This window comes from Oncorhynchus keta, chromosome 4, assembly GCF_023373465.1.
Source record: "Oncorhynchus keta strain PuntledgeMale-10-30-2019 chromosome 4, Oket_V2, whole genome shotgun sequence".
Taxonomy (NCBI): Eukaryota; Metazoa; Chordata; class Actinopteri; order Salmoniformes; family Salmonidae; genus Oncorhynchus; species Oncorhynchus keta.
Window position 1 is genome coordinate 69,748,929 of NC_068424.1, and position 11,612 is coordinate 69,760,540.

Below are 11,612 nucleotides of genomic sequence, written 5' to 3' on the forward strand. Positions count from 1 at the left end.
CCTTTTGAGCATTCTCATGTAAACTTTAACACATTGCAGTGGAAAAATCATTGTTTGAACAGTGGCAACTGAAAATAAATACGAAAATAAATACAACAATAAGCAGATTGAGAAATAATTATTTATTGACAAGAATAGTGTGAGAATCAGAATGGATGACTGGTAATCATTGAAGTGCCCAATATCATCATGTCTTTGGAAAACTCCACTGTAAAATAAGGAGTGATTCAGTAGAATACCAAACACATACAGGACTGAGCAAATTATCAAATTAAATTACAGTAAGCAGCTAGCTACATTAATAGTCATTGTAGAATAGATAGTTTTGTAATATGAAGATGAGAGCGATGGGGAGAGAAATCAATCTTCAGTCAGTCTTCAATCAGATTAGATCTTGACCACTTGGCCAGCCACACAGGGACTGACTCTCTTTCCATCTATCGATGGGGCGCTCCTCTGGATGAGCAGCCTGCCATAAGTCCCTCCCACCTGGCCCTTGGTCAGGCGTCCAGGATTGACACACACGCAGCCAATCACATCCTGTGAAAAATATATATATATTTTTTAGCTTAAATTGTAAATATTTGTGTGTGAGAGAGAGAGAGAGAACAAGAAGCAAAGAGAGAGTGTTTCCACTGTGTGAACCAGCTATGTTGTTCACCTTGATGAAGAAGCGTAGCTCGGAGGGGACGATGAGCACATCGGGACTGAGGGGCATCTGGCCGTAACACTGGAACTTCTCATAGTCCATGTTCACCTCCTCCACAGGCGGGTATAAGGGGTAGTAGCTATATATTGAACACAGAACAGGGAAGAAATGAATTATTCTTGCCCTCAAACAAGTTCAAGAACAATAGCCAGAAAGTGACATAACTACTGTGTAGTAGTGTGTGGAATCTATGCCCTTTAAGCTAAACACTCCCCCCATTATTTTGGCCATGTGATGTCACATACAATTCAGCTTTTATCTCCTAATGTGTAACATGTTTGATATTTTTGAACATAATGGAAATAAGTTTGTGTTATCCTAGACAAAACATGTTATGCATTGTGTCCACATTTGTGGTTGTATTGTGTTTTTAAATTGTAAAAAAAATGAAATCAATCAATCCCTTCTGTCCCTGCGCTCACTCACTTTCTCTGGGTCAACATATGCTTCAAGATGCGTGAGAATCTGTCCGAGCCAGAGGCACTGTTGATCGAAGGAGCAGTCATGTTAAGCAACATACATCTGTGAACACCAACGAGATACAATGTAGAGGTTTGGAACCGAACACACATGCACTCACCAGCTGATCTCCTCTGCTCCCATGTGGAAAAGGATGTCTGTAGAGGTCAGGCCAAAGGTCACGCCATCGATGAGCAGGGTGCAGGGGTCAGGCACCAGGGTCATACGCTGAAGAGCCAATGAAAAGAAACAAATGTAACATTGAAGTAAGGCATGCTGTTTTTCTATGACCGAATACTTTTTGTATGATAAAACATTGTAGATTCTGAGTGACAGCAGGTGTCTCAGTTCTGAATGACATCATGCAGGCCATTTCACCTTTGCGTCATCCTTGCTGAGGTCCGGCAGGATGAAAGGGGGTTGTGGGTAAATGAAGTGATGGTGGACATCTCTCTGGGAGGGAACAAATACCAACCGACATCCAACTCTGAGGAGGAAGCAGAACTGTGTTTACAACAGCAAGGGAAGAGTTTGAGCTAATGCGGTTGGTATGTGGGGGGTCAAATGAAGCAGTGTGGGTGTAGTAACAGTGTGGTAAATAGGTAAATATAAAGTCATATTTACCCTTTGGTGCCTTCCACAATGCTTCCCACACATCTGGAGAAGATGGCATCAAACGTTTCCGTCACCAGAGATTTCTGTCACACACAAAGAAAGAAAAAACAATCAACTTCTGATAGAAAATGCAAGTCAACATACTAGATATTGAAAAATAACTTGAGTCAGTAGCCAAGACAAAGAGAATGAAAAGGTACCTCTATCTGCTCATGTTTGGAGTCCACAAAGGGTCCCAGCTGTGGGTTAGAGAGGAGATGTGAGGGACAAACATACAAACTTCAGCCAAAGAAAAAAAAAGTGTGTCAGTGAGTGAGTGTGACCTCGTGAAAATATGTAAATTCTACTGACCAGTATGCAAACGTCAGGGCGGTCCCTGGCGATGACGTTGATGAGGTCCACCAGGGGGTCAAAGGTCAGGCCGTCAGAGGGGGTGTAGGGACCACAGGCCACCATCACCAAAAGCTGCTCTGGAACTGCGCGACAGCAGGGACGTTAGGGAGGGGGATCTAAGAGAGCTGTCAGAGGGGGTGTAGGGGCCACAGGCCACCACTACCATCAGCTGCTCTGGTACTGTGTTAGAGCAGGGACGTTAGGGTGTGTAAGTGTGTGTGGTGCATACTCAGTTCCCTTCCTTACCATCAGGAATGTCCATGTCCATTTCCTGTTTGATGGGAGTAGAGTAGAATGGGAGAGGGACACCCTAAGAGATTGAAAATATCAAACAATTAAACAAAGAAACAAGAACTTAAATGTCATACTGGTCAGCTTGAGAATCTCCAACAGAGCTTTTAGTCCTGGAATGGGCTTGATCAGGACCCAGGAAATCAAATAAAGGTGTTTTAGAAGAATCCCACTGACCTCAAAGAGTTTAGATGCCACAAACTTCCTCCCTGAAGTATTCATCCCCTCCATGACGACCACCTGTCCAGGGAAGAGTGAGTAGTCTCTGAGTTCAGACAGGTCTACTGGCACCTGCCGCCCACCCTGATCAGGCCCTGCCTCCAACAGCACTGATTGAGAGTTAAGCTTCCCATTACTGTCACAGCACACCTGTCCCATGACAGTCACACTGTCCTACAGACAGAAAGAGAGAAGAGAAATTAACACACATCCCTACACAGCAGTGAAAGTAACAGGGGGAACATACTGTGTGAGAGTGACTGGTAGGCAGTGAGCTGCCTGTAAGTACCTGAGCAGGAAGAGACACAGGTGAGAACTCTTCTATGTTGAAGTTTGTCCTCAGTTCCTCTCCCAGCTCCTCAATCTTCTCGGTCAACACTGGCAAAGACAACATTCACATCGGCACATAAAAAAATGAAACAGAAAGTCCAAAAACAACACTAGTGATCTAACAGTCAAGATGAATTAAAGATGAGGAATAAGGAAGTAGCTGTGTCATCACAATCCTACTATAATCCAATAGTAGGATGTTTAAAATAACTATCGCAGTTGTATTTTTGTTGCCTACCGTTGCGGACATCCCTCAGCCTTTGGAACATGTACTTGTAGTTGTTAATCAAAGAGTCCTCTGATCCCTCTAGGAGCTCCAGCTGAACCCCGTTCGTCTGCCCTTTCCTCCCTGCCCAACGTGTGCCCTGGACGGCCCCAAATGTAGACACCACCTCCCCCCGACCTCCACGCTGACTGTACTTCTGAGAAGGGGTCACACTGCAGAGGAGGAGGACACATTTGGGGATAAGGCAAGGGTGAATGTGTGTGTGTATTCACAGATGATTGTAGCGGTGTATCCATGTACACTACATGACCTAAAGTATGTGGACACCTGCTAATCAAACATCTCATTCCAAAGTCACAGGCAACAATATGGAGTTTGTCCCCCCCTTTGCTGCAATAACAGCCTCCACTCTTCTGTGAAGGCTTTCCACTAGATGTTGTAACATTGCTGTGGGGGCTTGCTTCCATTCAGCCACAAGAGCATTAGTGAGGTCGGGCAATTAGGCGGGCTTGCAGTCAGCGTTCCAATTCATCCCAAAGGTGTTTGATGGGGTTGAGGTCAGGGCTCTGTGCAGGCCAGTCAAGTTCCTCCACAATGACCTCAATAAACCATTTCTGTATGGACCTCTGAGGTCTGAAACAGGAAAGGGCCCTCCCCCAAACTGTTGCCACAAGGTTGGAAGCACAGAAGCGTTTAGAATGTCATTGTATGCTGTAGCGTTAAGATTTCCCCTCACTGGAACTAAGGGGCCGCGCCAGAACCATGAAAAACAGCCCCAGACCATTATTCCTCCTCCACTCCACGAGTCCAATAGTGGCAAGCTTTACACCACTCCAGCTGAAGCTTGGCATTGCGCATAGTGATCTTAGGCTTGTGCGCAGCTGGCTCAGCCATGGAAACCCATTTCAGGAATTTCCAGATGAGAAAAAATAAGAAACGTGCACACTGCTCTTGATAGTATCACTGCTCTTTAATAAGCTTTACGTATCAGCCTAAAAAAGCTTATTAAAGAGCTGCTCTTTAATAAGCTTTACGTATCAGCCTAAAAAAAGCTTATTAAAGAGCAGTGATACTATCAAGAGCCGTGTGCGCGTTTCTTATTTTTTCTCATTTTATTCAACTGTTACTATGCACCTGCAAAAAAAAACAGCTCAGATGTGGAAATGCCTTTTGAATTATGAATATTGAGACTAACAGTTAATGTGCTGAAGTTGCTTCCAGAGGCAGTTTGGAACTCAGTAGTGAGTGTTGCAACCGAGGACAGACGATTTTTACGAGCCACACGCTTCAGCACTCAGAGGTCCTGTTCTGTGAGCTTGTGTGCCTACCACTTCACGGCTGAGCCGTTGCTGCTCCTAGACATTTCCACTTCACAATAACAGCACTTACAGTTGAATGGGGCAACATTTGTACGAACTGACTTGTTGGAAAGGTGGCATCCTATGACAGTGCCACTTTGAAAGTAAGAGCTTCAGTGGGGGCATTCTACTGACAATGTTTGTCTATGGAGATTGCATGACTGTGTGCTCGATTGTTTTACACCTGTCAGCAACAGGTGTGGCTGAAATAGCAGAATTCACTAATTTGAAGGGATGTCAACATAGTTTTGTATATATAGTGTATGTAGTTGTGTGTGGTGTACCTGGGGGAGAAGCTGGCTGAGCACAGCAGCAGGCCAGGGCTGGCTATAAGAGCTGCACTTCTCTTAGACTGGGGGTGTTCTGGGGTGGTCAGGGCACGCTTCTGAGAACCCTAAAAACACAGATCAGAGATAATGCTTTGTACAACACATATCAACAGAGACATACACTCAACAGACAGTTTATTAAGCACACCACTGGCAGTGAAGGGGATGTCCAACCAGTTACTAGATGGGTATACTTAATAAACTGTCCAGTGAGTGTGTGTGAAATACCTTAGCTGGGGTGGAATAGGAGTCTAGAAGACTCTCCTCTTCTTCTTCTGCTTTGATTCTGGAAAAGAAAAGTTAAGGGACAGCACCTGTATTGTTCAAACTGTCAAACATATAAACACACACTAAAATATTTCTTAATAAGCAATCCTAAGCAAAACATTTAACACTAAGATAGAGATTGTGTGTGTATAAACTGTAGAGGATACAGGTCATGCAGCGAGTTGATATCCCTGGTTCTGTTGTGTGATTCCTCTCGCTTTGCGATGGCCGGCTTGGCCTTGTATTTCTTGTTTAGAACCTGCAGCAGCGCAAGATCATTCAACAATGAACACCAAGCGAGTGTGTGAGAGTGAGAAAGGGGTCATATGTGTCTCTCCCACCTCATGCTCAAACTGCTCCAGTGTGTTCAAATTGAGTTTCAAGCCTCCCTTGGTGGTGCTGAAAGCCACCCACTCCAGGACTATATCATCCCCCTGCAACCTGTTGCACAGACACTGCTCCAACACTGGAAAATAAGTAGTAAGTATGCCAAGATCACTGGTCATTTGACTAACAAAACATTAGCAAAGCAAGTTCGTTTGTTAGCTTAATAATGGGATAAGACCGAGGGAAGAAAATTGCACTTACGCTTGTCCAATATGTCGTCTCCACAAACAATGTCGAACGTGCTCAGCTCCGATTTGATTCTATCTGCATTTACTAATGCCATTGTTTTACAAATTAATTGAGCCAATTAACGTGTGGAATATCTGATAGGGGGAAAAAAACTACAAATAAAACGAGATAAACCAGCCCACTACTGCCAAGAACAATGTTGTGATAGTTAATAAGCCTGCTAGCTATTTTCACAGCCTTGCTACCACTTACGACATCATTATGATTACCAAATACTCGAACAACCAACTAAAAGTTGACTAGCTAACAGTTATACGACAACCAACAATAACTTGATTAATAATAATAGCAGTTGGGAAACTACCATTACCTTTCCGTACACTCATCGATTTTGCCGCGAAATTTCGTCGCAGATGTTGGCGGCCGGATTAGACGTCACAGAGCAAACCCTAGAGCTACAAAACGAGGAGCTCGGTGTATTTGCCAAGCTGCACTGCCATCTACTGTTTATTTTGATAGTGACGCTTAATGTTTAAATACATTAAATACATGAATACAGAGGAAAACAGAAATAGAAAAAATTGTCTCGCTGTGTCTTCCAGTTTTAATTTACATTCACATCATAGAAACATACATATTTATATCGCACTTAATAAATATCACAATATATAATACAAAACAAATACAATGAATTGACTGTTATAGTACAAGAGAACGAAACATCAGCATGTTCAGATTTCCTTCCCACTTGCAAAGTTCTTAGGTCTGCTGCAGGTGAGCGTGTCCGCCTAAGAAACACAGTGGTAAACACAGGACTAGTAAATCATATGCTCACATACCCTAGCCACGGCTACAAGGGTATTTATAATACTGCACTCAAGTCCAGCACATTTCAAAGCAGTAATACAGCCATAGTGTTAGACTTGGCCACTTATCACAACACAACATATCATATTATAAAAAGTTTACATGGCATAATTTATTAGTGGACTTCCACAAATACTGTATCATAAGTGGCATGCCTGGATTTGAACCTTTATTTAAACCTTGTTCATCACTGTCCCCTTTTCTTTGTATATCAGATGGTCCAGCACCATCCTCAGACAATTACTTTATTTTTTGGTGTAATTCAAATTTCTGCATAAGGCTTAAAATACAGGATAAAATCTTGCTATGTCACATGATTGTGCAAAACACATGGCCCTAGTATAATACACTGGACTCAACTCAACACCCTGGATCCACATCCCACTGACCTGTCCCCAGTAACATCTGCCACTAGACACTACACGGCCAGCTGTGACTCTCTGTAGAGACTCATGGAGAGAGGCTGACAGCTCATAAGTGTCCTGCACCTAACACACACACACACACACACACACACACACACACACACACACACACACACACACACACACACACACACACACACACACACACACACACACACACACACACACACACACACACACACACACAGTGAGTCACCAGTCATATACTGTGAAATCAATCAAAATGTATTGTTTAGGCTCTTTCACAGTACAGTTATTGTTGTAGTTATGTAGCTACCATCATGCGGTCCAGACAGGCAGCTCTGAACTCTATGTTGGTGCTGCTGCTCACCACACAGCCTATAGATCTCAGCATCACCCCCAGGGCAGAGCACATCTTCTCCTGAGCCTGACAGACCGACAGACAGATCAGATCGACAGACAGGAAGACCGACCGAGAGATAGGCAGACCAACAGGTAGGCGGGCAGACCGACACACAGAGACAGACATATCGACAGAGAGACAGACAGACAGACAGGTAGGCAGAGAGACATGCAGAGAGACAGAAAGTCGTATTTGGAAAATGCCATACACATAATGATTAGAAGAGAATCTCTGATAGTGAATTTTGTGCAATGTGTATAGTCAGAGTACATAGTGTTTTACTTTGTGTATGTGTGTGTGTGTGCCTGCATAGGTAAGTGAGTGAGTGTGTATAGACTCCAAGTACAGAGCACTTGCCTTGTCTCTCAGCTGCTGGTCTTTCAGTGTGCTCTGCAGCAGTGTGTTCAGGGCTGCTGTCACCGCCTCCCTGTTGTACCTCAACACATCCTCCAGGTGGAGCTCTAACAGCTCCTCGCTGGCTGCAGGAAGACATGAAACTTTCAGCCAAACCACTGTGATGAGATTTGACAATGTAAATTGATATTTCAATGTCATCCTGGAGTGATCCACAATTGTTTCGAATGTCAGAATGCACTATTAAAATAACAATGAGGTCACTGAATTGGTCTTCTAAAGAAAGGGTGCTGACAGGTCATGCATGTGGTTTATGGGTAATCACAAATATGCCACTCCAACGGTGTTGTTCTTTTGACTACTTATAACATCAGAACACTATAATGCAACATTGGGTTTTAAATTTAAACTCCACTCCAATCTTTTAAACTAAGAGACAAACAGGAGTTTGACTTTGGTCTGCTTCCTACCTCCTGAGCACAGTGAGCTAACTGTCTGTTAAATCATATTGTGTTGACACTGAGTGAAACAAGCCTGTGGTAAGACATAGACTCATTTTCTCCTTGAGTGAACCACAGCTTCATCAGTCAGGGTACTTAAATCAGAGCTTTTGTTTGTTGAGTTTATTTCCTCACCCATGAAGTCAGAGAGCTGGGAGTGGAAGGGGTCACTGTGCTGGAGGAACAGGAACAGAGAGAGGTTCTGATCCACAGCGGGGATCCATTCTGGCTCAGTTTCCTGACACTGTGCTCTGTCTATACTGTACACAGTGTCACTGCAGAGTGGATCTGTTGAGAGGTGGTAGCAAAGTAATGTTAATGTAAGACAGTGTTGAAAGAATGGCTGTTTGAAATTAGCAGATGGATTGTTAGCGTCATCACACAGTAAATGAGTTTGTCAGCAAGGCCCTAGTCGGAACATAATACTGCATACATAACAAGCTGTGTTCAGTGGACTGGATGTCATAATTTCTAAATATTTAGGTCATGCTGATGATAATAATAGGCAACATGCACCAAACACGTCTTTGCATAGTCACGCCTACTCAATGCTAAATTATGGAAATGTAGTTCATGCCCCATATAGTCATTGGTGAATGCAAATACTGAACAGTATTTGCAAAACAATTGTCCAAACCTGACACTGCAAGGAGTAGGTATTTAACCTGTGTATCAGGACATGTTTTACATTGGTTCTATGTTATAACAATATACTTAGATTTAAAAAATATATATATATAAAACACTTTATCATTACTAGATAAACAAATCAAATGTGATATATTATTTAATATTTTGCTTATCGCAGTACCTGAGGTGGTGGAGTGTGTTGGGGTACAGGTAAGCCCAGAGAGACCCAGCCCCTCCAGGGCCAGACAGGCAGGCAGCTGCTGTAGGAAGGCTGAGGGCCCCAGCAGTGGAAGGTTACTGGGGCTGTACAGCAGCACGTACCACTGGGGTTAAAGACTGATGGTTCAGTAGGAATAAGGGTCTACTGTCACTACTCAGACATCTTTCAAACGGCCTTATCTAAACAACTAGCCCCAAAGGCAAGGGGATATGAATACATAACACACAGGACATAACACAGGAATAAGAGTGAAGGTGTGTGTTTGATAGATAGATAAAGGATATCTGTATGCGTGTGACTCTGGTTGCCAGGTTGGGGTACTGCAACACACAGGGGGTGAGAACAGTGACTGGTAGGAGGTGCAGCTCCCCATACAGGCCTCTCTCCATGGCCTCAGGCGGGATAAGTAGAGGTAACCCACCTCCTAATACAGGGTGGACTCGCTGGCACCACGGGCCTGCTCCTACTGACATGGGAGGCCTGCAGGACCAACACACAGACACACACACACCGCATGCACATAATTACAATATGATGTACGGTGAGTAAAAGAGGTCAACTGTTTCTCCAACCTATTCGATGACAAGAGACATGGGAGTAATGCTGACTGCGTGATAGAAGAAGCAACATCCATGATCACAGTCTGGTCCTTCAGGGTGAGTCTCTCTGCCTTCCCACTAAGAAAAACCAGAGTAAAACACATGAATAACATAATATTATTCCACAATACACACACATGAAATATATTCAGTGGCAGTAATAATAGAATATACCTAAAAATTCTCTGGTATGTTTCTCCTTCCAATTTCAATTTGAGGTGAATTTTCACCCCTGCGTTAGTCAGGCTCAGTTTGTGCAAGAAGCCCTCTGTGTGTGACCACACCTTACACCTGTCCAGTTTCACCTCACTGATCTGGAGAATAAAGGACACAGACCTGACTCAAGTGTCACACCTTTCCATTTAGTTACTTTAGTTTGCCCACTGTGCTCTGTGTGGTGGCTAAAATGAAAATTGTGCAGTACACTATTTTGTGGAGATACTCTCTTGTCTATTGTCAACTGACATGCTGACTAACAGGTGTACGTGTGGCTAAGCCTGGTGGGTACTGTAGTTCACCCACCTGAAAGGACAGAAGGAAGTGGAGAGGGCCATAGATTTCGGTGAAGGCACATAGTTCCTCTGGGTCAGGGGTAGGGCAGGGGGAGGGGCCCAGTCTCCTCCAGAACTCTAACACAATCCATTAGAGAGGAAGATAAACACAGGAACTCAGTTGGAAAACAGACAGAAAGCCAAGACACATTAAAGGGCATGACTTCTCACATATAGGTAAAGAGCCTATGCACAAAGCTGTGGGCAGTTGTGAGTTGATTGTGTGTGTGTGTGTGTGTGTGTGTGTGTGTGTGTGTGTGTGTGTGTGTGTGTGTGTGTGTGTGTGACCCTAAGTCAACCCAAAACAGGAACAACTTACCTTAACCTTCTGTGTACTACCATGTGTCTAAATTATTCATACCCTTCCTAGTTCAGAACCCACCTTGTTGGACTTCTTCCACTGTGACTCCTGAGCACCAGGGTCCTGCAACTGCAACTGTACAAATAACACATTAGCTAGACTCACGGCTAGTCTAACCTGATGTTTTTTATGATTTATAAAAGCTTTTAGGTAATTCAGACCTGTCCATACCTGTGCAGTTGACCACCTGGCCGCTGGGTGGCTGGCCCGGCGCGGCCCACAACAGGACCAGTAGTCCACCTCCATCTACGACTAAGGACTTTTCTAGCCGTTCTCTCCCCCAACGGGCAAGTAACATCAGTGATTGTAAAACCTAACACAAAACAAACTATTATTTGGGATAAGTCAACTCAGACACATTGTGATAGCTGAAGAAAATAACCCGTACTAGAGATTAGTTGTGTGGCGGTAGCTAGCTAGCTAGCCGCATGGAAGTGAAAACTGTGGCTAGTTAGCTAACTAGACAAGAGAAATCGGTAAATTTCGGTTTATATTTCAAAAAATGCACCTGTTGTATATGTTTCATCATCTTCGCCGAGAGTTCCCGTCCCTAGCAGAGATGAGACAGGTGTGGGTGAATGCAGTTTGACAGACTTCAAAACATTTGCACGGCGCCTTTGATCCTTTCGGATTAAAATCTCGCGCCACAAATTGATGCGCTTCGGTTTGAGGCACGTGCGAGGCACATCTTGCTGTCCCGCATCCGGTTATCTCGTGCTGCAATATTTTCAAATGACATATCCCGAGTTTATTTAAAACAAGAATAGTTTAATTTAGTATATGACACTTTGTGTTCAGGGGTGATTTCATCCATTTTTTTAAATCAGCCCTATCATTTGTGTGGGTCATCAAAGGGTCAAGGGACAATAACATGCTTTTAAATTAAATTAGTCACGCTTACTCCGTGACAACCATGGACACCTACATGACTCACTGCCAGACATTTGGGTAAAACTTGATATACTACCG

The 11,612-nt window shown here is 43.7% G+C and overlaps 2 protein-coding genes across 6 annotated transcripts; both read right to left on the reverse strand.

The window, feature by feature from the left end:
• Positions 1-107: 107 nt before the first annotated feature.
• On the reverse strand, positions 108-6,272 carry pola2 (polymerase (DNA directed), alpha 2). 2 transcript variants are annotated; one of them, XM_035759551.2, is made up of 18 exons: positions 6,143-6,272; positions 5,785-5,906; positions 5,538-5,662; positions 5,364-5,455; positions 5,158-5,215; positions 4,885-4,994; positions 3,255-3,454; positions 2,976-3,064; positions 2,645-2,860; positions 2,423-2,486; positions 2,135-2,259; positions 1,984-2,022; positions 1,793-1,866; positions 1,547-1,655; positions 1,290-1,396; positions 1,136-1,192; positions 662-788; positions 108-540 (listed from the first exon to the last, which is right to left on the reverse strand). In XM_035759551.2, the coding sequence occupies exons 2-18, from the start codon at positions 5,864-5,866 to the stop codon at positions 388-390; spliced, it is 1,827 nt and encodes a 608-aa protein (XP_035615444.1). In that variant the 5' UTR covers positions 5,867-5,906; positions 6,143-6,272; the 3' UTR covers positions 108-387. The 2 variants fall into 2 exon arrangements, with proteins under 2 accessions (XP_035615444.1, XP_035615443.1); XM_035759550.2 differs by having other exon boundaries at positions 5,785-6,203.
• Positions 6,273-6,362: 90 nt separating this feature from the next.
• On the reverse strand, positions 6,363-11,314 carry zgc:195212 (DUF4554 domain-containing protein). 4 transcript variants are annotated; one of them, XM_035759552.2, is made up of 13 exons: positions 11,152-11,314; positions 10,815-10,956; positions 10,665-10,718; positions 10,254-10,360; positions 9,906-10,045; positions 9,705-9,809; positions 9,417-9,612; positions 9,094-9,229; positions 8,418-8,570; positions 7,786-7,907; positions 7,342-7,452; positions 7,029-7,127; positions 6,363-6,560 (listed from the first exon to the last, which is right to left on the reverse strand). In XM_035759552.2, exons 1-13 carry the CDS (start codon positions 11,170-11,172, stop codon positions 6,504-6,506), a joined length of 1,443 nt encoding a protein of 480 aa, XP_035615445.1. In that variant the 5' UTR covers positions 11,173-11,314; the 3' UTR covers positions 6,363-6,503. The 4 variants fall into 4 exon arrangements, with proteins under 4 accessions (XP_035615445.1, XP_035615446.1, XP_035615447.1 ...); XM_035759553.2 differs by having other exon boundaries at positions 9,741-9,809; positions 11,152-11,313; XM_035759554.2 differs by lacking the exon at positions 9,906-10,045 and having other exon boundaries at positions 11,152-11,312.
• Positions 11,315-11,612: the final 298 nt, after the last annotated feature.